This window comes from Cimex lectularius, unplaced genomic scaffold (genome assembly GCF_000648675.2).
Source record: "Cimex lectularius strain Harlan isolate CLEC.00 unplaced genomic scaffold, Clec_2.1 scaffold149, whole genome shotgun sequence".
NCBI classification, from domain to species: domain Eukaryota; kingdom Metazoa; phylum Arthropoda; class Insecta; order Hemiptera; family Cimicidae; genus Cimex; species Cimex lectularius.
The window spans coordinates 541,026-568,577 of NW_019392736.1; the positions used below are offsets into that span (position 1 = coordinate 541,026).

At 29.9% G+C, this 27,552-nt stretch overlaps 3 protein-coding genes across 9 annotated transcripts; 1 reads left to right on the forward strand and 2 right to left on the reverse strand.

Moving 5' to 3' along the window:
* Window positions 1–1,552: 1,552 nt before the first annotated feature.
* Window positions 1,553–14,442, reverse strand: LOC106667975 (calpain-5-like). 3 transcript variants are annotated; one of them, XM_024226972.1, is made up of 14 exons: window positions 14,097–14,441; window positions 13,514–13,755; window positions 13,288–13,419; window positions 11,699–11,898; window positions 11,436–11,628; window positions 7,733–7,854; window positions 4,128–4,205; window positions 3,389–3,532; window positions 3,130–3,331; window positions 2,953–3,072; window positions 2,676–2,884; window positions 2,243–2,373; window positions 2,045–2,181; window positions 1,553–1,986 (listed from the first exon to the last, which is right to left on the reverse strand). In XM_024226972.1, exons 2-14 carry the CDS (start codon window positions 13,679–13,681, stop codon window positions 1,792–1,794), a joined length of 2,031 nt encoding a protein of 676 aa, XP_024082740.1. In that variant the 5' UTR covers window positions 13,682–13,755; window positions 14,097–14,441; the 3' UTR covers window positions 1,553–1,791. The 3 variants fall into 3 exon arrangements, with proteins under 3 accessions (XP_024082740.1, XP_014251808.1, XP_024082741.1); XM_014396322.2 differs by having other exon boundaries at window positions 11,442–11,628; window positions 13,514–14,442; XM_024226973.1 differs by lacking the exons at window positions 11,436–11,628; window positions 11,699–11,898 and having other exon boundaries at window positions 13,514–14,441.
* Window positions 4,247–11,415, forward strand: LOC106667976. Of its 4 annotated transcripts, XM_014396325.2 has the most exons (5): window positions 8,288–8,535; window positions 9,036–9,170; window positions 9,273–9,632; window positions 9,696–9,898; window positions 10,140–11,415. In XM_014396325.2, the coding sequence occupies exons 3-5, from the start codon at window positions 9,277–9,279 to the stop codon at window positions 10,823–10,825; spliced, it is 1,245 nt and encodes a 414-aa protein (XP_014251811.1). In that variant the 5' UTR covers window positions 8,288–8,535; window positions 9,036–9,170; window positions 9,273–9,276; the 3' UTR covers window positions 10,826–11,415. The 4 variants fall into 4 exon arrangements, with proteins under 4 accessions (XP_014251809.1, XP_014251811.1, XP_014251812.1 ...); XM_014396323.2 differs by lacking the exons at window positions 8,288–8,535; window positions 9,036–9,170 and adding an exon at window positions 4,247–4,974; XM_014396326.2 differs by lacking the exon at window positions 9,036–9,170.
* A 3,081-nt stretch (window positions 14,443–17,523) lies between the features above and the next one.
* On the reverse strand, window positions 17,524–27,544 carry LOC106667925 (kinesin-associated protein 3). 2 transcript variants are annotated; one of them, XM_014396216.2, is made up of 18 exons: window positions 27,437–27,544; window positions 26,996–27,113; window positions 26,720–26,885; window positions 26,350–26,568; window positions 26,139–26,275; window positions 25,744–26,077; window positions 25,486–25,664; window positions 25,255–25,417; window positions 25,093–25,193; window positions 22,603–22,824; window positions 22,351–22,519; window positions 22,144–22,218; window positions 20,234–20,356; window positions 20,062–20,160; window positions 19,901–19,986; window positions 19,670–19,844; window positions 19,442–19,529; window positions 17,524–18,639 (listed from the first exon to the last, which is right to left on the reverse strand). In XM_014396216.2, the coding sequence occupies exons 1-18, from the start codon at window positions 27,487–27,489 to the stop codon at window positions 18,462–18,464; spliced, it is 2,685 nt and encodes an 894-aa protein (XP_014251702.1). In that variant the 5' UTR covers window positions 27,490–27,544; the 3' UTR covers window positions 17,524–18,461. The 2 variants fall into 2 exon arrangements, with proteins under 2 accessions (XP_014251702.1, XP_014251703.1); XM_014396217.2 differs by lacking the exon at window positions 22,144–22,218.
* Window positions 27,545–27,552: the final 8 nt, after the last annotated feature.

Sequence of the window (27,552 nt, forward strand, 5' to 3'; positions counted from 1 at the left end):
AACCCAAAGGTCTTGATGGTGGGACAGAAGGAAATATGGTGATTGTTAATTTATTGTAAATCAAGGAATGGTGGAAGAAACTGAATCCAAACACACTAGCCTACGATTTTTATTCAAGTTAAGCCTTTTCAGCTCCCCAGGATCTAATTGAGTTTCTGTTCTTTCTGAATAATTACAGTTGCAGCTTGTAAGTCAATAAGTAGAAACTAGAAAGAAGAGAAAAGATAAATTTGGAAGACATCTGCATAAAAGTGATGGAAGCAATGTTTTATCAACTTAGGGAATTCATTAATGAAACAGCAAAAAAAGTAAACAGAATTAGCGAGAGTTGAACATGAGAAATTGTAGAAGTGGTGGATAGGGGAGAGGATTGGAGCTTCTTTGGAAACAGTTTGATAGGAAAGTGGAACCAGCGGAGTACACTGTAGGCGAAGTTAAAGTTTTAAGTTTAAGGAAACAGGAATGATCTACAGTGTCAAAGGCTTTAGAAAAATCGAGGACAAGAATGATTTTCCTTTTTGTTTTTTACTTAATTGTGTTTTTTATTATTATTTTTACTACAAGAGTTTGCAACTGCAGAGGTCATATCGACCCTCGGGGTGCTGGTGTTTTTGAAAAAAGTCCACTTGTATGTCAGAATTTTTTTAATTATTATCATTATTATTAATTTATTAATATATTATTATTATTATTTTAATGGCTTTGATTACAGTACTGTTTATAGTATATTCCATTTACTTTTTTGGAGGAAGAGGAGTGTGGAAAAAAAGGCCGTGGTGAAGGTGCGAATTGAACCCGTCTACAAGCTGAGAGTATAACACACTGACCAAATTGATTAGTAATTTTACCAATTGGTATTGGTCAATAGCAATCTGTGTGTCAGTGGAGATTTTTAGAACAGCGGATTGTATGAAAAGCTAGGAGTTTTGAGTTTTCTAAGTAGAGTAGACATTTGTAAATTAAGTAATTTTTTCAAAAGTACAAGACGTCAAGACAATGCTCAAACTATTACCCCCTGAAGCATTCTGAAGTCAATTCTTTCCAGGTATGTTTTGAAAGATTTTTCCCAAGTTATTAACCATCATGCCCTTCCCTCCGAATATCTTTTTGCAATAATGAATTTGCATAAACAAGTCATTTAGTATTATCTTGTAAAAGTAATTAATAAATGCATTTCTGTAAAAGGAACAGAAAATAATTAAAGTTCTTACCAAGTAATATTTTTAGACTAGTGATAGACTTTTTTTAAAATATATTTCTTCTTTGAACATATTTTCTTCTAAATTTGTAATATTTTAGGAATTCATCTTAAAACATTATACAATTCACATTAATAACATTTTTAATACTTTTTGTAAACCTTTACAAATCAAATTTGTTTTTACTATTTTTATTTTATTTATTCAAATTCTTAACTGTATGTACTTGTTTTAGAATATAATTTGCTTAAAAAAGGCCACATAAAAAACATTAAAAAAATCCACATATATTGTACTAAGAATTTTTTATAAAAAAATTAAAAAACATACAAAAGTAATTTGTCATTAAAATTACACATTAAAATCAACAGTTGATATAAGTAATAGATTGATTAACTTATTACTCAGAATTGTAATAGGCATAGAAGACAAAAACTTAACATTATATACATTTAAAAAACTTAACAACTTAAGAGGAAAATATATCACATTTGTTGCTGCAAAGAGGTATTTTTTGTATTTATTTGAAACTACTGTATATCTATTTATTACACACAAGCTAAATTATATTATATGAATATAATTTAGAATTTTACACAGCAAAAAGATTGTCTTCAGTCAGCATCGTAAGATGCAAAGTACCACTGGGTACTGTTTCTGTTCCTTCTTTTGTTTTCTGCTTCAAAAATATTGTTGCATCTAGCTGAGTCGGGCTATGAGTTACCTCAGCTGGGAGTTCACATTCGCCCAATAGCGCATTCGGAAATATCATATTTTTTGAGAACACCTTGAAAAAGATTTTTAATTACTTCCTTTAAATATTTACGTTATGCCTGATTAAATACCTTTAAAACTAACGGTTTCTTTGGTTTCTTTCTATAGAATATAAAAGCGTCATTCCATTCCGGATGAATGTCATCCGTTGCAAAATCTGTTTTGACCTTATAGCCTTCACAAGTAATTGTGCAATATAGATTTAGTCCTGTTGACAATATTTGATAATATAGAATTTTATCTATTTTTAAAACATTTTGAATACCTACTTGCACTTCCCCATGAATGATGCTTGTTTTCAAGTTCAGCACTTTCAATTATTATCACAGTCACGATTTCTACTTCTGGCATTAAACAAGAACACGGTGCCCACCGTTTAGGAATGTCTTCCTTGAGTTCTCTACAATTTTACAACAATTTTTAAAGTTACTAGAATTAAATTGTTATTTGTAATGTCATTTTTGTTTATATTGAAATAATAGCAAATTAAAATCAAAACGACAAAATCAGCCACATAAGCACACAGTTATACAATTCAATAACTAAATAAAACAAAAAGTAATTGTGCAATATAGATTTAGTCCTGTTGACAATATTTGATAATATAGAATTAAATCAATGTTTCACTATAATTAAAATTTATATATTTTTTATGCAATTTTTGTTTTTGTTAATTAATATAAAGAGATAACATGCAATTACTTTAATGAAACACCACTGTCTTGTGTGAAAACCCGAAGGAGGAAGGACGCTGAATCTCCTTCCCTGTATGTTGTTGGTATTATGACATACTTGGCATCAGAAAGATGCCCTCTATAAACTATCTCCCGTTTCCTTTTATGATCTTCAGCAATTATTAAAGGATTGTGTGGCCATAATTTGTGTAGTCTTGTGAAACGATTATTTTCTACCTTAAAAAATACATTTAATTTGTTAATAAAAAATTATTTACTTGTCGAACAGTAACCTCCTTTTATACCTTAACTAAGTGAAAACCTATGAGCTGATTCACAATAGTATTTGTTACAGAAGGTTCATCTTCTTGAAACTGTAGCAGTTGAATAATTATTTCCTTACTCCCTTCAATATCAAGCCCAAACTACAGCCAAACAAATAAAGTATAAACTTTTAAATAAATCAATAAATAAAATCCTACCTGTGGATTATGTAAAAAGTTTTCGCCATAAAAATCGCCCCCACCGGACCTGTCCAATTTCGTATTTCTAGGTCCTGTGCCCCATACCCCGGGAAAATAATAGCATTTCCATTTCTTAGCGGGTGTAACAAAGAAATTTTCAGTGACAAGCCGGCAGATTATTGCCTCGCTAAATTCACTCACCACATCTTCCAATGGCATCCTTCAAGCCAAAAAAAATCAAATAATTGACCACACTCAGAAGTACAAATCAAATTACCAAAATTCTGTAGAATCACGAAACACTAAACCAAGTCTTTTCCTCTCAGCAGAATCAATGTGTTGCCAATCAGTATTTTTCGACCTCAGCCTTGCTAAAACTTCCGTGCTATATGCAAACGGGTTCCCATCACTACTAAGAGCACTAAAACAACGGTAAAGTAAAGATTATTTAGAGATCGTGAGATGGGGGGGTCTGGTGTGAAGTTCAGAAAAACATTTTTTTCTTTTTTCATGCCGTTTCAATCTTTATTGTGATCACCATGTGATCATCAATTATAAAAATGAATAAAAGCTATGAATATGAATTTATCCAATGATGTACACAATATAGAAATTTTAGGTTTAATCAAAGTATTTGTACTCACAAAGTAGTACTTACAAACACTTTAAACCTAAAATTTTTATATTGTGAACTTCATTGTATAAATTCATGTTCATATCTTATATGTATTTGTGTAATTTAAACAATGTTTGTAATACCAGGCCCTGAAGATGAACTCAATAAAGATTGAAATGTTGCCACGATAAAGAAAATGTTTTTCTAAACCTACATCACATCAGACTGCATCTCACGATCTCCAATCAATCGTTAATTAATGATCACTAAATACTTCAGGTAAAGTAAAGGTGTTCCAGTTAAAAAACACAATTTGTAGTATTTGCTTAATTAAATAATACTTCTGGATGAGAATAGTTGAATATAAAGATAAATAAGGTCATAAATTTAACAGGTTTACCTATCTGGTGAACTTGGAGCCCTTTTTTCTTCATATCTTGGGTCCTTTAACCTAACCATTGCCACTTTTTCTCGTCCTCTGAAAAGTAATCAATTGTCAAAGTAACTTAGTTTATTTTTAAACTTATTTAAACTATACTAATTACTGTTTAAATGAAGAGAAATTAATCATTTTCATAATTTTTATATCCTGCATTATTTTATCTTAAAATATATAAGTACATACATTCATTATTTCACAAGGTACAAGCCTGAGCCTTCGCTAAGCTACAGTATATTATGCCTGTTTTAAAAATATCACCCCAATGCAATTTGAAAAGTATGAGTTAAAATACATTTATTTTGTTCTGAATTTTAAACCCATGTTACAATTGTATTTTTCTTATGCTCTTATTCAGCGGCGGTTTTTTAGAGTTTTTTCTAAGTTGCAGCAGCCGAGCCAGTGAATTATTTAGAACTTTTCCTCTTTTCCTACAGCGTGAAATCAGACAATACTGTTTCCACTTCATGGTACCAGAGGGTAATGTTTGTGTGTAATCAGGCAAAGCAGTGAATCAGTCCATTCCCCTTCCCCTCCTGCCAACCTTCATTCATTTGCTTCCACCTCTTTCTACAGCTTACTCTATTCCTTCAAAAAATGCAAAGACAATCAGTACAAACTTTATCAGTGATTTTATTTTAGTTTGAAATGCCTTTTACGAATACTTTCTTGAAAGGATGTGATAAAAAAAAGAGTGTTAATCCATGGTGGAAATTACAGAAAGCATGAGCCTCTGCAAGTCAGAAAACAATACAAAGAAACCTAGTAAAAGAAAATCTGTTACATTTAAAATGGAGCTGGAAATAAAGTAAGTATGGTTTTAATGTAGACTTAGTGTACAAACTTTAAATTGCTCAAAAGTTAAAGAAATAAAAAATATATTTTCTTTAAAATACCTTCTTTTCATAAAAGATTATATAAGTAGTATTGTATAATATTTTTGTTTCAGTTCATAGTGTCATACATAGTTATTAATACTTGACTAATAAATTTAAAAAAATTAAGCAAATTATAATTATTAAATTGAATGCATTGAGATGGCATTCTGATGTTATGTCATAGGGGATTTTACCTTTTTTTGAAATGAAAATATTGATACAACTGTTCTAACAGTATAGTAACACCACAGGAGAAATGAAACAATTATTATGTTGGTGACTATTAAGGGCATTAAAACATAAAGAAAATTTAACATTAAAAAATTTAATTTTATTGACATAACACTTTCACACAAAACCAATATGGCACCACAAGAATAGCACCACACTTTATGCCTTGAAGATGACCCGAATAAAGGTCGAAACATCTGCAAAAAAATAAAAAAGGTGTTTTTCTAAACTGCCGTTCCTCACGACTTCAACAAATTATGAAACAACCGGTCACTAAGAAACACACATGACATAATAAAATATAAATAAAAATTAATCTGCCACCTTGGTGAAATAAGTCAGAGCAGAATTGTATTACATCTATTTAGTCATAAATATTTTAATATTTAATAAGTAATAATCATTCCTTTTAACTAAGAACTGAGGGGGCGTCGGTGGCCACAACGGTTTAGGCGTTGACACGGTGTTCATCACTGTAAGGTAAAGGCTTTAAAGACCAGCAGCCCTGCATTGCAAACTAAGAACTATTTAGCATAACAAATTATTTAACAAAAATTAATAATTATTTTAATTAAAAATTGCTTGATAGAAACAAATATTTTTATTTGTTTATTTTTTATTTTTTTATCTGGAGAATATGTACATTGATGTTTCATCACATACAGTTTTTTGGGGGAAGAGGAGTGTGAAAAAAAGGATGGGGGCAATGGTGAATCTGATCTCTGCAGAATCTACAAGCCGAGGGTCTAACCCCAGACATAATCAATTAGCTTTTACCCGCAACTTTGTCCACATGGGACTCCATTTTAATGTACCTTTCTATTGCGATGCAGGGTGCTAGAATGGCTTTCTAATGTAATATCTCATTTCTCAAATTATTCTCTTCTTCAGTTCACTTCGGTCTATATATGGTAAAAAATTGTCCATGATCCCCTAAAGAAGGATAGAATTTCAAAATATCCTTTCTTAACAGCTATTCATGTCATTCATTATAGGAATGCACTGTTGAAATTTCAGCCCTTTAGTGAATTGTCTGTCAGTCAGTCATGGAACTGTTTTATATATATAGATAATTAAGCTACGTGGCTGATGTTAAATCAGCAATAATATATTAAAATTTATTTATCTATATGAATTAGCAAGTTAAGGCGATTGTACACTCAGATTTTTGCTAGGTAAGCAATTGAAAGAATATTGCTTTTATCGGTTTATAAATATTTATAATTTACAGATTGATTATAGATTACAATTTTATACGATTTTTATATATATTTATTTAACCAGATTTATTATTTAACATCTTACATTCTGCTTTCAATTGAATAGAATACCATGAAAGTTTTTCCCTTTCAAAAATAAAAATATATATATATATCCCCCCCAAGGGTATTTCAACTACTTTATGAATGGTGCTGACATTTTTGAAAAAAGCCCGTTTTTAAGTAAGTATTTCTGGTTTGAATGCAGGGCTGCAGGTTCGAACCCAGGACTTTAGCTTACAGTGATGAGCGCCATGTCAACGGCTAAACTGTCACAACCACCCACACCCCTAAAAATGATTAATTTTTAATTTAAAAAATTAATTCATTTTTATTACATCATTTGTTAATGTGACAGAAGAAATCAGAAAGATTATGTACTTCTTAAATACAAACTTTTTGAGCTATTTCACTTGTGATAGGTGATAAAGAATGTCTGGAAAAAAGTCTTTAATCATTCTTAACACTTTCTGAGAAATAATCCCAAGGTAAAATACGCATAACTTATCATTTCCTGATTTGTCGGTGAAAAACCATTCAAATCTAGATATGAATTCACTTTTTCATATTTTTTCAATGTCGCTGTACCCTCCCATTAGTTTTTATACTGGTCTTCAAATAATGTTTCTAAACGCATTGAATTTATAATCAATATGAAATTTGGGTCTCCCAATTTGATAACAAGTACTTAATTATTGGATTTAGGATTACGGCCTCCAGATAATGATTATAAGTGGAAAAATGATTAAAACCTACATATTTACAAATAACAACCCATATTTTTAAAATAAGAATCTTAAAAACCAAGCCAAAATATAAAACTTTAATTGAGTGTAAAATTAGTGTTGTAATTAGATTATTTCATTTCAAGTGTAAAATTATTACAGCAAATGAAAATAAAACATGTATGTCAATATCATACAAACAACTAACCTACAAAAAATAAATTAATTAAGTAAAAAATATTTCAAACTTTTGGATAGGCAGACTAAAATAACTGGTAATACACACTTAAACCAAACCATAGGTTCATCATCCTGTACACCCCATGGAAAAATCTCACACGTTTATATCATGAGATTTAAAAATTATAGAAGGGAACACCAGTTTGTAGAACCAAATCTTAATTTTGTACTCATATGTAAATTTATGTTGCTACGTTAAGTAATAAACTTGTACTTTCTATTATTGTACGTACTTGAAGAGTGAGCGCAGTGTTGTTTCCCCTAAGTATACTTTTTTTATATCAGTCATGTGATATGTATGACCCTTGGTCAAACCCAGTTCTGTCCTCTCTCCTATGTTTGAATTTGAAGGCGCCTAAAAATAAAATAAAAATTAGTAATTGCAGGAATCAAGATTTAATAACTTCTTAGTTTAAGTGTTTAAAATATATCGTAGCAACAATATCAGTGTGTTAGCCAGGGTGTATGTTCAACTACAAACCATTAACATACAACATACCATACAAACAAAATTTACAAAAGGGGCATTAGTAGCGACAACGGATTAGGTGTCGACATGGTACTCATCAAGATAAGGTAAAGATCCTGGGTTTGAACCCTGCAGCCCTGAGTTTGAACCCAACATACTATGAATACTCATACATAATTACAAATGGGCTTTTTTTCAAAAGCACTGGCACCCTGAGAAATATAACCTCGTAGTTGAAATACCCTCAGAAAAAAAAAAAAAATGAAAAACTTAATAAATTTTTGCTTTGTAATTATGACTTACATATTTATTATAACAAAATTAATATTTAGTTAATTCCAGGCTAAATTTCAAGCTATAAAGGGAAATGTCAAACTTGTTTGATTTAGATAAGGATAGGTAGATAATGAAACTGGAAGGTAGATAAATCCGACACACAAGAACACACCTGATGTTGTTAAAATAAAGTGTATATAATTTGATGTATAGGTTTGCAGTGTTCGAGTGATAAATATTCATTAGGAAGTATGATTCATTTAAAAATTTACTAAAGGTATAACTAAATGGGTGAGTACTACTTTAGATTTATAATGAATAATAATAATTAAAGGAGAAAGCCTACTAGCAAAAATTTATATAAAAGTATAGAAAATAAGTTAAAAGGGAGTTTGAATAAATGTTTAATCAAATATTTATTTGATCTCCTCTAATCTGTCAAACTATTGAACATTATTAAAACAGCCAGGAGTTAATTTAAAGGAAAAACTGAAAATAACAGGGTTGGGCATTCATACTGAGGACAAATGTAGCCTAAGTGTGAGCTTATCTTATCTAAAAGAAATATTTCGTCGATGCAGACTTAACTTGCATCCACTAAGTGTTCTATTTAAAATGTTATGAAGGGGGGTATATCACTGTTTATACATGATTAGCATTATTATTTTATTAAATTTAATGATAATTATTAAAATACTGTTTGTTACATCAACATAATTATTGTTAAAATATCAAGGGGAAAAAATAGATATTAAACTTTAGTGAACTCTAATGATAATTTATATTTCTAGTATATCATTTATGTGACAAAATGAAAAATATATAAGAAATGTCTACAAACGAAGATTATGCCAACAACTTCATCCAGTATTACACTGTTTAAGTAGCTAAACTGACCTGTTGTAATAAAATTAACGTATTAAAATGTAGGTTTTTGTAATGTTTTAAAATGCTTTGTTGTTAAATTAAAATGTTTTGTAATGTATTAAAATGTTTAATTTTTTTTAAATGTGTGGTGTTTAATGTAGAAGAATGCAGTCTACAGGGCTTCAACAGTCAGTTCTTGATTCGAAGCCATCAAGGATTTTATCATTCCCTCTTACAGTCAAACAACAGTTATGGCTAAATTTTCTCTTGCCAGCGGTGATCCAAATTACTTTCTACTTGTTCGGTATTGCCACTGACTTAACAATTGGAATTGTGCTTCTAATGGAAAAACATACATGGGCCGGTGTAATAACAATTGGACTGACGTATGTGGCCCCTCTGATCTGCTTCTTCATGCACTTTATGAATCCCCCAGCAGAAAACAAATGTTCAAAACTCGCTTTGTGGATTCTCGCAGAGACTTTAGCATTGATCTTATATCCAATCAGGCCTGTTCAGAGGTATGGACTTGTTCATTGAACACAAACTTATTATATTAATACAATTGCATTTTTAATTTTTAGCTTTGCTGAGAGATTTTTTTGGGCTGTTGAAGCTCTGCGAAACCCAGACCCAAAAAGAGAAGAAGCACTTGTTGAATATGAAAAGGCAGAAACTTTTATAGTTGAAAACTACTTGTTTATTCAAGGTTTGGTCCATGCAGGACCACAAGCCATTTTTCAGCTAACACTTCTCGTTTTTGGAACATCAAACAACGCTAGCACAAGTAAAAAATCTTGTTACATCACAAATAAAAAGTTTTAGTGCATTTTTACAGTCATTTCATAATAGTTTTCTGAAATTTTAAATCAAGGAAAAAGCATTCACATTTTTATTCTCATACTAATTTATTACTATTTAAATTAAAACATTTCACACACTAACAATTCCAGAATTTTAAATTTTATTATGTCTAAACGTTCATTTATTCAATATTTGCATTGATTAAAATAGTTTTTTTTTTTCAGAGCTTTTTCAAGCTTTTGGTGTTATAGTATCTCTCTTGTCGTTATCTCTTATAACAACATCATACCAAAGGTACGAGACTCAGGCAAAAGGAAGCAGGAAAAGAGTTTGGTATAAGAGTGAAGATAGTGTGGAAAATGAAGAACCAAGAGAACTTCTATATGTTCCACCCAACGAAGAAGTTTTGCCTAGGCGAAGGTCATGGACCAAGGTCATGGAAGAGGACAACTCACTTGGGAAGCTTGTAGCATTTATATTCTGGTTCTTTTTTCTTTTAGGACGGATTGTTTGCCTTGTAATGGCTTCTTTGTTCTTCCCATGGGCTGTACTAGGAGTGTGCATTGCTCATTATATTTTCATGTTCTTTTTTATATTACCATTGACCAATTGCAAGACAAACGTTGTCACCAAAATATTATTATCATTTGTATACATATTTTGCCTTATTGAAGTAGGTATTAGATTTAGAAAATCTCAGTTGTTCCATAATTTATTTATAACTTTTTGTATAGTGGAAAACTTTTCTTTGTCGTTATTATGGGCTTTATGGGGTAATTGGAACAATAACTGGTGGTATGATTATGCACTCTACTTCATGGGAATAACACATTTCATTGCTCTCTTATTTTTATTTATATATATAAAATTTTTCAGACCCACCATAAGGCGAATTCAACCAAATATGTAGACATTCTTTTTATTTTAGTTTATTTACTTTCTGTTAAAGTTCAAGTAATTATTTAAAAATGCTTTAATTTACTTTATAACGTACAATGAAAATGGGGGGAGGGATAAATTGTTCTTGTTACTACTACTAATACTACTACTTAAAATTTCAAAAATTTGAAATATTTGAAAATAATTATGTATGAGCCAATTTAACTGACTTACTGTATAATAATTGTAATACTCCTAAAAGTTCTAGAAATATGTAATTTATGTGTTCCTAATTGATTTTTTTGTACATTATTTTGATTTTTATACATATTTATACACTACAATTTTTGTTCAAATAAGAAAGATAAACGAAATGTAAAAATGTATGACAAGTACATCACGATCATTATCACAATTGTACATAATATATACTTGACTAGATTTTTATTATTTTGATATAAAAAGATTTTAGTAAGAACAACCCAAGCAGTTTTATAAATCTGAAGAGCATGACAATGAAAAAAGCTGCTTGTTCTAGTCAATTGTATAACTATATGAACATATAATATGATAAAGTTTGTAGATAATTAAATCTATTTTGAATAAACTGACTAAAATTAATTGAAATGTTCATAACTCACAGATACCGTAAAGCAAACTATGCTGTGATCCGTTGATTCTTTGTTCAGCATATCATATAGCTGGGCACGTTTTTCTTCTAAATCGTCATATCTTCCAGCTGCTAGATCTATTACTTCACATACACCTCCGGTGAAATCTACCAGGGCATCAGAAAGTTCGCCTTCTTTGAGCGCTTCATACGATCCATGTAGCCTAATATTTAAAATATTTTTATATTATTCGAATTTCACAACTTAAGTATAAAAAATTGTTGAATAACAACTTGGCATATGCTTTCTCGACTAAAGAAGCCCAAAATTCATTCTCAAGATTAGATTGCGTTGTTAAGAGAACATTTTCAACTGTAGGAAGAAAGTCATCTATTACAACATCAGTCCAATTTCCAAATCGCCAAAACTTAAAATGGAATAATCCACAATAGTTATTCTCTCGCCATTCCTGATCCCAATATTCAGGTATTACCTATAAAATTCAATTATTAAAACTAAACATATTTTTTTAAATTGTCTAAAATCTGTTTGTTTTTTTTCAGTATTTTTATGTTTATTGTGAAATTGTTTTTTTAGCCTATCACTTTTCACAGTCCACCTTTCAGACCTTGCTATGCTATTCATCCAGCCACCGAGGTTGGGCCCCAGGGGTAATCAACAGCTAGGTCATTCAGCCCCGAACGCAATCAGTTGCTAAATTCAAACACATTCACACTCTCACTCACTCTTAAATCGATTCTTTTTTATATTCAATTCACATAGGGTGGTAGAGTATTCGACATTCTTCCATTACCCTTTACACCGTTTACAAAATCGAGGGTTGACAGTGTACTCAATATTTCGCTGTCGCTCTCACACCACACATTCATGCCAAAAAATATATTCACTCTCAACACATGCTAGACACAAAACTATTAGTACCATATAGAATAAAACAACCCTCAAAGATTCTAAATTACTGTAAATTTAATTTTTCTTTAATAAATAACAATTTATACAAACTCATATAAAAACTTTTTATTATGCTAATTTTAAACTTATGTTGAGGTGAGCGGCCCCAGAATAAAAGTCCACATGCTTCGTTCAAAACATTTATTGACAACGCTTCAGACGTCTCACGTCCTTCATCAGGTACATAATCATTGTTTTTTTGTTTTTTTTTTTGTGTCAGTAACACCCTTTCCAGCGTCCCAGACCAACAGCAATTTATTGTTTTTCATTTTCTTGAAACGTTGTCAATAAATGTTTTGAACGAAGCATTTGGACTTTTCTTCTGGGGCCGCTCACCTCAACATAAGTTTAAAATTAGCAATTCTTAATAAAAAGTTTTTATATGAGTTTGTATAAATTGTTATTTATTAAAGAAAAATTAAATTTACAGTAATTTTAGTAAACTATTAATAGACTATATCAGTATTTATAAATATAAAATAGATTTGAATACACGTTTTTTGGAACTACGGGTTCAAGAGAAAACTCTCAAGGTCTGCCATGCAGAAAACATTCAATCATTTAGCTAGGAAATTGACCAAGGTGACTGAGGGCATTACCCATTGGAAATATTGGCTCGATCACACAATGGATCAATCACTCATAACAATTATTTGCATGCTATTTTAGAATTGACTTATTTTTTTTATTAATTAATTTTTTAAATTTGATTTTATTTATTTTTTTAAGCAATCAATTGCATAGCTAACAATAAACCTAAAAGAATTATTATTCACAATAAAGCATTAGTTCAATTAAAACAGAAGAAGATAGTCATAATTAATATTATTCCATTTTTTTTTTTTTTTTAGAAATTCAAAGCACAAAATTTAAAAAACAGTGGGAAATAGTGGATACATATTGCTGATACCTTGTTTCTGATTTCTTTTACGTCTGCTAAGATAGCACAGGCTGAAACTATCCAGTTGCAACTCAGTTCGCCAGCTCTGACAATTTTTGATGTGTCCAATTCGGTAAAAAGCCTTGGAAGTGTTGTCAATTCCTACATTTGTGAACAAAAATTATCCTCTGATTAAAACAATATTCGTTTAGTGATAGATAGAAAAATAAGCGGTGGTTTGTAAAAAGCCACTTACACTGGCTCTTTTCCAGACCACGTTATCCGGAATACCCTCTGCTCCAATGATATTATCGATCGCAGGGAATGTCACATCAGTAAATAAAGATCCTTCTTGCAAATGGTGCGATTTGAGGTGGCTGTAGTTCTGCCCTTTGTAAGGGACAACTTTGTTACTCATCCTCATGATCTTCAACCTTTATAACTGATCAACCCTTAATGTTGTCAGCGTTGTTTGAATTGACCGATTCCCAAAGGGCCCTGAATATCATTAACCCCATTAAAACTGTCTGAAAGGGCTTTGTCGAATGCAGAATCAATATATCGCTGACATGCTTCCTTTCAATAATATTTTAATTCATAACCCTTATTAATTTCTACAAAGATCAAATGTTAATAGATAGATGAAAAAAACACATGCAATAAAAGAAAAACTATGATAAAAATATCACGGTCAATTATTCAAGGCAAGCTATAAAACTAAGTTGTTTAGAAATATGAGATCGTTGCAGGATAATTATTGCTGTGCTGTTAAGGACTGAAGTATACATATAAGACAAACTTAGTGGGGAATCTCTGTCTATTTTAAAATGTTATCTCACTGAGAACAGTTGTCATGACTACCCAGAGAAAGCCTTGTGAGTGTGACTCAGTGACAGAACACTGACCTGACCCTTCTCTCAAATCCCAGTTTCAAAGAGGGGGATCTCCCCACTAAGCAGACAAAGGATAGACCCTTTAAATGCCACACCTGAAGGTCAGCATTTAACTTTGGATTTAGATCAAGAATGGAAACAAAGGAACAATAAAATTACTACCTTTTAACAACAGCAACAAAAAAATAGGGCCTAGAAATTATAAATTTTCACTTGTATCAAAGGAATTTTGTTAATAGTTGAAAAGGATGTTTCAGCTCACAAATTTGTGTGTTGGAATTGTCCTTTTCAATTATTGAATTGCTATGTTTACTCAAATGTAACCATTTTTAAGGAATTTCTTGTTTAAAAATTATACACAATGTTACACTTACAGTTTCATTTTTAAAAAATCCTGTTTTACAAATTATAAATACAAACCTTAAAAAAATTGTTTTCTTGAAGCTTCATTAAAATATGTAAAATATAATTTTGATTTATAATAAAATAATAAAAAAGCAAGAACTGTCCAGTTTATAATATAGTCTATATAATACTTAAACAAATTGTTAACAAAATAAAAATATCTCATAAATTTTAAACATCGTATGCTATACAACTATATAAAAAATGTCATTTCACCCATTGATACCTCCAAGTTATTAAGCCATACTTAATGCCAAATACTAAAAATATTTTACTTGTTATTTGTTAACACCTCAAAAAATATTAACAAAAAACACTTATTTTAATTTTTGTTTAAATTAAATTTCACCTTAATCTGATGAACAGGGGTAGTTTTTGACGTCCACAACCTACTGTTTAAAACAAAAAAGTAATGCCACAATTTTTATTTCTTTTGATTTTTCAGCAAAATTTGCAACGTATTTATGCAATCATTTTGTTTTAAATATATGTTACAATGTTATTTTGTTATTGTCCAACAATGATACACACTGGATTTGAGAATTTATTGGATATGTGGTCTATGTGGACCACGGATCACATACCAAATAAATTCTCAAATCCAAGAAATATATATTGTAAAATGTTGTTAGGGCAAGTGGCAACAAAGCACTTTCTGGAGGTTTTTTGGATTTTTGGATTCCAATACAGGATTGACAACCACATGCTATAGAAATGACAAAGGTGGGGAGAGTATGTTGTTCAACTACTTTGAAAGATAATAAAGATATAAGAAATGCCTTTTAAAGTAACCACATGCTATGCTGCCATTTTCAAAAATAACAGTGTATAAATAATGTCTTTTAAAAAAATAGAAGAAAAATATTTGCATGAAAATGGCACAAACACCTCAAAACATAAAAATAATAGTATGTACCTTCAAATGTGGCTTAATTAAAAACAACCAACACCATAATGGTTGAAAATATAAAAATAAAATAAAAATAAAAATTATTTAAATAAAAAGTAAAGAACATATGTTTTTATCAATTTTTAAAAGTGCTTTTTACTTTTGTCAAGTTTGAGAAATAAAATTTAAACAAAAAAATTTTTTATGTTTTGATTTTAATTTGAAGCCAACCCATTATTTTATTGGGAATGTAATTAAATTTAGTAATGGGTCAAATCACTTTACAAAACATTTTTCATATCATTGTCAATTAAATAACCATGAGTTCTGGGATTCAAACCAGAACTGCTAGTGTGGCAAATATGAGCATATTACAATCATGTATTGTTTTTATATTTTTTATTTTTATTATATCCTCCAAAATATTCTTTTATTTACAAAACTATTTAATCTTAATCGAACATTTGATTTTTTTAAAATATTATAATAATTAGGCATCAAGTCGTAAACCCTGAAACTGCAAAAAATTCAATTTTTTAACATTTAATATTAATTACATTTATTAAGGTATTTCAAATATGAATTCATATTAACGCTGGGGTTCTGGTGTTTTCGTAAAAAAAAAGTCAATTTTATAATAATTTTAGTTTCATGTATGTACTATTTACAAAAATCTCAGACTTAATTAAGTTATTTAAGCTCAATTTTTGTATTTAAAGGTTGAAAATTAGTATTTTATTTTATTTTGACCTAGTGATATATTTGAGTAGTGACATATTGTAAGAAATTTTTTTAACTAAATTTTTTGTTCTTTATTATCCTAGCAAATTTGCTTTTCATTTCCAAAATTAAACAATTTAAATCGAATATTTGTTTCCTAATAATCACAACATATAAGCAGCCTAGTTAATCTAGGAACATCAAAATGATCAATTTTGTACATTACAAACAAAATTTGTTCTATTCTTTAAAGTACTGCATGCTTCTGAAATTTTATTTTCATTTTGCTATAGCCAAATTCATAATTATTATGTTACGGAGTGTATTTCTAGCAATTTGTTTTGTTGTTATTGTACAAAAATTTACCGTTCATTTTCTTAACTGGGATAATTAATTAATTTAAAACCACTGCACATTTACTTTATTTATTCTCTTCTAAATTGATATAATTTGAGACTTTCTAGGCTTCCTTTTGCTTGGTTCATATTGAAAATACTTGAGTGCTACCAAACATTTATACAAATTAAAGTAATTTTTCATAAGGAGAGCTTAAAGTCCAACTTCCCATTGAGTGTTACAGATATGGAGGGGGGGGGGTCAGAACCACTCTACAATACTTTTTCTAAAATTAAAATTTCATGGGCTGGACTGGAGTTTAGCTCCCAGAACTGCTAGTGTGGCAAATATGATTCACCTTGTAAATATATGTATTATATACTCTAAGAGCTTAAAATCTTAATTAAATTTTAGATAAAAATTCTGTTGGTCCTGACCTTTTTGTGGCCAAAGATTCAAAACTTTCATATTGCCAAAAACCTAGACCTATCAGATAATAAGTTAAGAATAAGAAGCCATCAGTTCAATGGGAATTTATTAAAAGACAAGGGCATGCAAGAAAGTTCATCAAAGGACCATCATAGCTGAAGGACTGACAGCTGAACTTTTAAACCTAGGACATATTGACGTGTTAGGACTAGATAGTAGGGCTGTTTACTGGACTCTGGAAGCATATGTACAGACTCGTATATGCCTGTACAGATATTGCCAGGAGGATTAAGAAGTAGCGGAATATGTTCTGTGTTATGCTGAAGGCCTATGCAGGCTGAGACTCTTGAAAAGCTGAAGGTCAAAGCTTTGGGATCTGAAAGCCTTAAGTTTAATGAATAACTCTAGACAATTATAGAAATTGCACAATAGACCACTATTGGTTGCAGTTTGCTAGGTCATGAAGAGTCCAACTCCTTTTAACCTTTAATTTAAAAAAAAAATGTAATTTGTAATACTAAAATAATTCTTAAAATACACATAAAAGAATATTTTGGATAAAGGTATGGGGATAAAATATCATAAATTACTAACTTCTATTGCCAATAACTTTTATTTGTTCATAACATGATTTTAAGCTACATTTTTTAAGCTACAAAATGTGATGTTTTTGGTTGACTTGAAGCAAATAAAAATATTAAATATATACAGCACACAAACAAATTCGCCCAATAATAACGTACAAAGTAAAAAGACTAAACACCTATTGTATTGTATTGTCTTACTCATTAAGTAAGAAATAAGCTACAAGCGCGCTAGAACTTGCAAAAAGATTACACTTGTGTTTTTATAATATATTCCCATATTCGAGATAATAAACACATTGTCCTCTTACCTACCAGAAAATAATTAAATTTTGCATAATATGTGTTAATATTTACAAGTATTTGTTTTGTGCCTCTCTTTAAATTCATTATGCTATTCTGTACCTTTTCATACTTCTTTACACATAAAATAAGTGAATAATTCCTACAGTAACCTCTTTACAATGAAATTTATTTTATTTTGTAATTATAGGTAAATCCCATTATGTTAGTATTATTATTTTTAATTATACTTTATGTGAATTATATTTATTTATTACAGTAGGCCTAGCTAGACTGGACTTAAAACTATCCACAATAAATATATTGAATGGAATGAACAGAACATTAAACCATAAATTTTCGGTGGATTAACAATAATTACATAAAACTTAAATTAACACTATACAAACTTAAAATATTTATATTCAGTCTATTTTTTGACTAGCTTGATAAAACAATAACAAACTTGTTACTAATAAAGTGAAACATTTAAATAAATAATTTAGACAGTAATTACAAACTAAAAAATAACAATAATAATATCGTACAAAGAAATAATATTTGAATAAATAAAATTATATATACAATATATTTCATTTTCAAAACAAATGAGAAAAACCTACGCTTGCAATAAAGGCTCAACTTTAAGTTGAGCTTTTCGTGAATTTAGCTCATTGAAACTTGAGTGTTGGGTGTTTCGATATGATAAAATTGATGAGTGTCAGATGTATCATCTGCTATGACTAGATTCCGAAGTGCATTCCGGACAGCATCATCATTGTTAAACGGCTTCTTTTTTGCAATCAAAAATGACTCTGAGAAATCTTCACCTTCACTATCATACCTAAAAAGTTCAAATTTAGAATTTTCCAGTGATTTAAACAGAATTTCATTTTATTTTCTTACTTAAAAGAATGTAATTTACATATGTACATAATATTAAGTTATTTTTTTAAAAGTATGAGAAAGTTCTAGTTGGATGTTGGATTTTATTATTTGTTCATTTTGCTAGCTAATAACAATATATAGACAGATATGAGCAAACTGAGAAATAATGCAAAAAAAAATGTTTTTAGACTATTCGTGTCTTAATTTTAGTAGTTTTTTAAAATAAAATATACTTTTAAATAATAGATCTCAACTTGACCGAAATTAAATAAATAAATGATAAATATATGACAATATTCAAATACATATATTGGATTCTATTCGCTGTAAAATGATAAAAACATCTGATCTCTTTTACAAAATGAATATTTAAATTTCTGCCAAAAAAAAATCATTTTTCTAGAAATTTCTCAAGTTTGAAAGTTATGTTGTGTTGTGTGATAAATACAAACCATCTCAAGCTCACTTACAACTATTTGCACGTATTAAACATTTTTTAATAATTTAAATTAAACTGCAATTTTATTGGGATGAATGGAAAGAAGAGAAAAAATTGAGCAGAAATAATTTGTCAGAATTTTAAAAGACGAGTCTATAACACTGTAAATCAATTGCTATAAAATGTCGAGTCGTTTATTAAATAAATTGACCAATTATGTATTTTCCAACTTCTTTAAATGCTTGAAAATATATTTAAATATACAAAAATCTTCCAACAGGAACAAAGGAGTTTGAGAAAGAGGAATTTAATGACTTGCCTGCTTAAAGGTCTGCTCCCTTCATCGGAATGTGGGTTATTCGATATTATTTCAATGTCATCAACATTCGCCAGTGAAACATGAGAACCTGGGAAATAACATTAAATATTTAAAAATATTTCTGCTGCAAATGAATTTTTTTAATACAAATCTCTATTCAGCGCATAATTTCCACAAAGTTTTTGTTACTAATAAGAGTGGTAAAAATTCTCCGTAAAGCCAAATTACCTGTGTTCAACATTAATGACTGGTTTAAGTCATAATGTGGCATTGCCTCTCTATAATCCGATAGAGAAGACAAAGATGTTTCAAGCACTTTATTTTCAACCATTGCCAGCCAGTGAGCATTGTGTGCTTGGAACTTTTCCATTTTCACTCTCTCTTCATAATCTGGATCCTCTTCCTAAACATTGAGAATATTAAAAAAATATCAAACAAATAAAAATCCTAGATATAAACCTTGATAATATCAATGCAAGAGTCACAGACTTTACGTATATTAACATTTTTATCATTCATCAAATCAATTAAGTAGTCAATGGCCTCTGAAAAATATTTTAAACAATTAGTAATGACAAATTGTTGAAGGAAAGTTTTTTTTTTTTTTTTTTTTAATCAACCTGTTTTCTTCATTAAATAAGCACGAGATCTTGGATGTCTTGAAACTTGATAAAAAGTGTATATAATTTGAAGGACTATTTCATCGTCCTCTTGTTTCCCTTAAAATAAATAATATTATTAAATTTGAACATAAATACATTATTCTTATTATTAACTGAATATTCTCCTTACTGTTCAATAATTCAATAAGGGCAGAAATGATATTGGCATTGCACAGAAGATCAGAACAGGCTTCGTCTGCAGCGATCGAACCAATAAGCATAACTAACTCAAGAACAAAATCATCTTCACGCCCTGGAAAATAAAATACATAGAACCGTAAGTTAGTTTCTGATTTTCGCTATACTGAAAGAGAAAAGTGATATGAAGATTCAAAAGTTTGTGAATTGTTTCCTAAAAACTTAAAAACCTTTATTTTAAATAAATTGCAAAAATTATGCATGCAAGGATTTTCTATTTCTTGTACTCATCTTTGAGAAAGTGACTCGATTTTTTAGTGCATCCCTGCATCTATTTTAAAGAAAATATGTAATCAAACAAGATCTACACTGGAAGATTTCCAAATTGAACTTTTTATTTTTAAGAACACCATTAACCAGAAAGAATGATCTATGTATTATGAGTTCTGGAGTTGTGTCTCATTGAGGAACAACTTGGGATCTGTATACAAGAGCAGGGAATTTTGGGCTAAAATTGAAGTGAACCAGTCTAGTTCAACCGAGGATCAACTCAAAATTAACAATTTTCTCAAACTCAAAGTTGATCTTCCCAGATAATTCTTGTCTCATTATCACACACCTGACAGACAAAGCAACAACAGAAGATGATATCAGGATGATAAGGAAAGATTAAACTGCAAGTTAATCACATGGTTCTACAATTTCCCTTAAAGAATGAAACACATAAGATCAATATGTTGTTTACTATTTTTTTTTTCAGAACTGCTGGTTTATTTTCTTTTATTTCCGCTTTTTGGATAATAATTTGATCAAACATATCAATTTTTTAGTTTGCTACGCTTGTACTGTTTCTTCATTCACTTCATCCTAATGTCATAGAGGTGCCAGATGGTACTAAGAATTTTTATGGAACTAGTCTTTGGAACTCAGAGCTTTGTGAGCAAGGAGCTCACAATGGAGATTACGCGACTTTCTTTCTAGTGAGAAATCTGCATCTTTAAATGTTTTAAATCACAGATTACCAGATAGCAATATTTGTTTTTGCTTAAATGACATAAAATAGGAAAAATTGAAATGCCTATATCTCATTTTCAATATTTTTCTTCGGAAGAAAAACAAGTTATAAAAGACAGAAAACCTAGTATTATTGTTTAAAAACAGTTATTAGCAACGAATTGAAAATTTCAAGAAAATGCACAGATTTTTGACTTAACCTGTTACAACTAATCTACGGGAATACTTGGCTTGCAGTTTGTTTACAAGTCAAGTTAAAATGAAATTTAGAAAATAATAATTGAAAACTAATCCTATATTCATTCCCCTATTTTATATGATTAATATGAACTAAACAAATTTCAAACAATAATCGCAGTGTTAACATGAGACACATTTTTTGCTAAAATTATCAAATTTAAATTTTTTGTTGAAGAAAATAATTTAAGCCAACTAAATAACAAAAATACAATCACGACTATTTTTTTTAAAAGTAGTTTCAGACTATTTTTACAGGGCAGCATCAACATTTTTATTTTTATAAACTGGGAAGCAAATTTGTACAACACAGGATAAATACTGTCTAGAATTTCAAAAACATTTATGTTGTTTTATTATAGCATAGGAGGGCGACAGGTATAATGGCCTCATTAAAAAATAAATAAACAAAACAAAAATAAAATACGATAAAAATACATCATTCTCCTGAAACCAAAATATTTTAAAATTTCTATATCTCATAGTCTCCTTGCAATACTGAAAAAGAAGTTAAAATAATGGGAACCTCAAAATTAAATAAATTAATTTTATGATTGCTTTTCAATAGTGTAATTACTCCATCGAAAATGTTTGTTTGGATGCCAAAAATATTCCTTACAATAAAATAAACCGTTTTAATATAAGACATACCTGAACTATTAACACAATTTAACCACGCACCGACGGAAAAAATATACAATTTGACTTTTTTCTCATAAGGCGGCCCTACAAAAAAATATAAAATGAAGGAAAGGGTAAACAACAATGAAGGATTGTTAATGAAAATTTGAGGTTGATTGTTTTGAGGTCCCCATTTTTTTTTTTTTTTTTTTGTTTTGTTTGTATGTTTGACATTACCTGGTTTCAGTCCTTGTTGGATCCAGAGAAGGAAAGAATTGTTGGAGACAATACGTGACAAATTTGGGAGTTCGCTTAAAGGCAAATTCCCTAAAGTGCCTGTCAGCTCTAGAAGGTAATCTTCATTTTCACATGTAGGCAGTACAAGCAACAATTCCTCGGCAAAGGCCTAACAGAAATGTTTTTCTTTAATAAATTTACCTAAATAATTTTAATTTGTTTTTTAATGTAATAATAGTTATGAATATTTACCAAAAAGGCGTCTTTAGTAGATTCATGGAGCGAGAGATTTCTAAGCACTTTCATCAATAAGGAATCTTGATAAGCCAACACCCTTTGCTTCAAATGCTCGAGACTTCCATTTTCGCACATAGTTTCAGCACATCTTTGATTCAGAGCAACGTTTGTACTCAAAGCAACAAGATTGACAAAATCTTCACTATTGCGATCAATTGATATCAACATTTTCATGAGCTGTTAAAAAAAAAATTTCAGCTTTAACTGACAGAAATATATTAATAATCATGCATGTGAGGAACCTCAAAATTATCTAGAGATATTTTGTACATTTTTTAACGAACAGGATAATATACAAAATTTATACTTAAGACAAATCTGACTGTTCTTTCATGGAAGTAAATCTATATTTAATAAGACTAACTTAATAAGTTATTTATATTTAACTGTACAGTTTCAAAAACAAACCAGCAACTTTTTAGTTAAACTTTTGTGGGTAATATGAAGGACAATTAGGAAGTATGTAACGTATGCCGAATGTGTCATGTTTTATCATTTAAAAAAATTACTACAATATATAGAACTTTAAATACATTAATGATCAAACAGTATAAACAGGAAATGATTTTTTTAAATTATCCTTATTTATCAATATTAGCCAGAGAAACAGAGAATGCAATTAATTACTTGTATTCTTGCATTTTTTTGGAGAAGGGGAGTATGGACAAATAATATTTTAAAAAATAAATAAAATAAAACAAACAGGGGCAATAATGGGGAACCTCTAACTGTGGGGTCTATACGATCACCACCACTCGGTAGTCCCCTGGAAATGATTTTATAAATCAACATTACCATTGTCACTTGAAAGTTTCTCTTCCTTATCAAGGAATCCTTAAACTCTCAAACTTATTACATAAACTACAATTGGTTGCCAGAAATATTTGGGGAAATTAAACCCAATTGAATTTATAATGAACATATTCAACTATATTTGGTGGTTATGATATTTTGACCATATCTGATCATCCTAAACTGCCTATTTTCCTTAGTTTCGTTTGTTTTTGTATTTCACAATCTTCAGTGGTTGGGTTAATACCAATAAGCAATCACTGAAGATGACAAAAGGGCAAAATGTGTCTGAGAAAACCAGCAAGGGTAGACATACTGTGATGATTAGTGATGATCAAGATACATACAAGGTGAGATTAACTTCTGTTCCCTCCCTATATTTTTTTATTGGTATGTTTTTGTGAAAAACCCTGAGACATAATTTTTTTTGTCTAGTTTCTCCTGAACTTAAATAATTTTTAGCTAACTCTCCAGGATAATGTGATAAGAATAGAAGCTTAACTATTTAAGGTCACAATATTCATTAATGACATTCTGTAAAGCTTTTTTGGCGTTGAATTCAATGGTGGAATTTTTTTTTTTTAAATTTGAACGAATTTTTTCAAATTATTCACAAAAAAACTATTTTCAAACATTATTTTTTCTCTGGATGTACCTCTTTACAGCACGATTCCACCTGGGGCAAATAAATTCCAGTCCACTTTCCATCAGCAGAATTATCTCCAGTTTTTCTTATAATTGCAAGACATTTTTACAATATGTGTAGTAAATCGAAAAACATAAAAGCTAAAGCTCTAATTGAAATGAAAAAGTTAGTGTCACGAGCAGGATTCGAACCCATGACCTTCGGCCGAAATAATAATAATAAATATATTGTATTTAATAAAAACTACACTTAAGTGCAATCTTTTTTAAGATAAATGTTAAGCATGGATTAAACCATTTCAATATTCTTTTGGGAGATTTTTCAAAAGCCTCAAGCATCAAAAAAAATTTTTTATTTGTTTGTCAAACATTATTTCCTTTAAATTTGTATTTGTGGACCAAAAAAATGCGCATGGCTGAATCACACTTTATTAAGCTATATCCCGAGTGTCCTGCTTGTCGAAGTTATTTGAGAAAATAGCTGTGAAGCTTTGAAACAAGTGGAACAATTTATTATAAATAATAATAAACTAAATATAATTATTAAGTAAGATTAAGATAAATATAAATTGGTTCTTGGTTAAAGAAGAGGATTTCGTTTTTCTGAAAAACAATCTTTGGATTTTTTTTTTTTTTTTTTTTTTGAGAAATAACTTGAGGGGACACTTGTGCCCAATTAAATACTGTTTACTCTGTTGAATTCAGTATCAAAAAACCTTTCAAAAAATTTCTATTGAAGGGTGGGTCGCCATTTGAAATTCTATTTGTATCCTGCTATCCTAGAGAGTTGCATAAAAACTTTTGGTTCATGAAAAACTACATAGGAAACTAATAGGAAATAATACTTGCCTTGGAGTTTTTCTTGAAAATGTTCCAATAAAATCTTAAAGGAGGGGACAGAAGTTAAACTCACCCCGAAAATGATGATTATTTATAACAGAATAAAAACTAAGATATAAGTACGTACTTTTCATATGATACATTTTCATATAATTATTTATTATTTACCTTCGGCAAACAATTTGTGAATGTAAACATAGCTTTCACTCTATCCTCCATACTAAGATGGTACAATATTTTGAGAATAACAGATGTGTAGCGTTCATCATCTAGAAGAAGCATTGCATTAAAACTAAACAATAGTACAAAATTGATTATGATTATACATACTTAGAAGGCTTGCTAGTTTTTGTAGAAAGCCAACTCTTATCATTTTATCCCTTAAATTAGTGTCAAACGACAAATTGAACAAAAGCTGTAGTGTCGCTTGTTCCAATTCATAATTGTTCATTTGCAACAATTTTGGAAGTTTTTCAATAACATTTAAATTTGCCTGTAGAATTATAAAAATATTAGTGGAAAAGAGAAAATGATATTTGTTTGGGAAAAATCATTTTTTACCATTTCTTCCTTGTTTTCAACTCTAATTGAGAGCTTTGTTAAAAATTTGGCAACAGTGATAAGAAGAGGAACAGAATTCCTGTCCAAGCACTGAACTAACATTGCAACAACATTTCTCTTCCTTATTTTATCTTCTACTTTCAAATTTTCAGCAATGTTCATAAGCAGCATAAAATTTACTACAAAAACATATTCATTCTTAATATACTATTGATAATGACAAAATTTGTTAAATTTTTATTTTTTTAGTCAGCTTACCTTTTAAAAGTCGGTCTTGTTTTGCTATCATTAACGTTTTCTTTTGAATCGACTCTTCATCTGGGGTACTTGGACTTCTCTGTGAACATGCAGTCTTCGGGGTTGGGATTAACGAAAGCCTTTTTCTGTCGGCGCTCTGGCATCCTACAGCTGACGGCGTAGACGACCTCCTTCGGTCGCCACTCGGAGTTTGACCCCCAGGTCTTGCACTCTTGGGAACAGGCAGTCTTGAAACAGGTGCTGTGTCTCGCCCTCTTTGAAACTGTATCTCACTTTTCCATTGTGCATAGAGTGGAAGTTCATATTCTATTATTGAAATGGATAGTGATCCAATCTAAAATTAATAATCCAACAATGAAAAATATTTGTATAAATTGTTTCAAAAAAATGTATACCTTGTACTGTAGTATTAATGAATGGAATTGGGTGAAACAAGAAAAGGAATGGAAAATTGACAAAATATTAATACTCAGATCAATGCTTTTCTTGTAATCCTCTCTTAAAACTCGAGCCAATGCACTGAGAACAGGGTCTAAATAATGCATGTAATTTAATTGCAGGTTTTTTATTATTATTATGTTCAATTTAATGAAATAATCAAGTTACCACTTCGAGAAAGTTCCTCAAGGTTATCAGTTTCAAGACTTAATTGCATAATATATGCAGAGCCTTTGATCTTATCAGCTAGATCCTCATAAAGCAGGGCAACATATTGTTCAAGGTTTGCATATGTCGCTCTCTCACCTGAGGTATTCGGCACCCCACCACTTGGGCTCTCATAACCATTGGTCGAAGCTGATGAATTCATACCATCAGAGAAGTTACCTGGCAATATGAAAAATTTAGGAACAACCATGTATACCATAACTGATTTTGACAAAAAAAGTACATTTTAAAAATAAACAAAAATTAAAGACAACTAAGACAACATGCACATTTTTTAAAATTCAAAATGCATTTTTAAGGTTGTTGTCACCTGTAAAAGCATTTTCTTTCCGGCTCTGGAGGAAATAGATCAAATGCTCGACATCACCTACTTTCGAAGGATGGATCAAAGAACACTTTGCGACAACTTCTCTTGCTAATCTTGCACAGTCCGAACTTTTGTTCAGGCATTTGAGTCGTATTATTTTCTGACATTCCTGCAATTTAAACATATGCCATTTAATATTGTTTAAAAGTTTATAATCCAACAGTTTTGAATATTTTGTTTTGTCGAGCGCTACATTCAAGGGATATTTGGATTTATTACCTTTTTATCGCTCAAGACAGGGTTTTCTGATTCGCCGAGGATTATCGCTTCAACCTCATAGTTGACGATAAGTGCCGGTTCTGATGGGTGAACGTCAATCGCTCCGGACTTGACCCTCCTTTGGAACGAATATTGAAGCGATGTCGAACATTGCATAGATTAATAAAATTGTACACACTCTCAGCAGTAGAGGAGTGGTTGGGTTTTAGGTTTTTATAAAAAGCATCATAAAGCGTTTTGATTGTTTTAAGCTTTTCAACGGCTGTGTAGCTTTTACAAGAAATTTTAACTTTTTTCAACGAGCCGAAAGTGAAATAGAGCAAAATGGAAAAAAATGGGGGAAAAACAATAAATTTAAAGGCTGACTTTCTTGACAAATAACAATCAAAATATGTTTAATATGTAAATATTTTGTTTGAATGCGTCATTAACTGAAAATACCTTTTTATGTATTTTGCATCTTCTGGCTGAACGATTCCCGTCGGTGTCATCATTTTTATTTAATGAACATAAAAGATGACCAAGTTTATCACAGTGCTACAGCGGTAACCGTAACG

Excerpts from the sequence above, each read along its gene's own strand:
- LOC106667925 (XM_014396216.2), bottom strand. The coding sequence starts at position 27,489 with ATGATGACACCGACGGGAATCGTTCAGCCAGAAGATGCAAAATACATA. Across the intron at positions 25,665-25,743 it reads ACAAGACCGACTTTTAAAAG|TAAATTTTATGCTGCTTATG; the intron begins GTAAGCTGACTA and ends ATGTTTTTGTAG. Across the intron at positions 25,194-25,254 it reads AAAACTAGCAAGCCTTCTAA|ATGATGAACGCTACACATCT; the intron begins GTATGTATAATC and ends TGCTTCTTCTAG.
- LOC106667975 (XM_024226972.1), bottom strand. The coding sequence starts at position 13,681 with ATGAGGATGAGTAACAAAGTTGTCCCTTACAAAGGGCAGAACTACAGC. Across the intron at positions 7,855-11,435 it reads TAGTTTGCTTTACGGTATCT|GCGCCTTCAAATTCAAACAT; the intron begins GTGAGTTATGAA and ends TTTTATTTTTAG. Across the intron at positions 3,533-4,127 it reads GCTCCAAGTTCACCAGATAG|TGCTCTTAGTAGTGATGGGA; the intron begins GTAAACCTGTTA and ends CCGTTGTTTTAG.
- LOC106667976 (XM_014396323.2), top strand. The coding sequence starts at position 4,871 with ATGGTGGAAATTACAGAAAGCATGAGCCTCTGCAAGTCAGAAAACAAT. Across the intron at positions 4,975-9,272 it reads AAAATGGAGCTGGAAATAAA|AAGAATGCAGTCTACAGGGC; the intron begins GTAAGTATGGTT and ends TGTTTAATGTAG. Across the intron at positions 9,633-9,695 it reads CCAATCAGGCCTGTTCAGAG|CTTTGCTGAGAGATTTTTTT; the intron begins GTATGGACTTGT and ends TTTAATTTTTAG.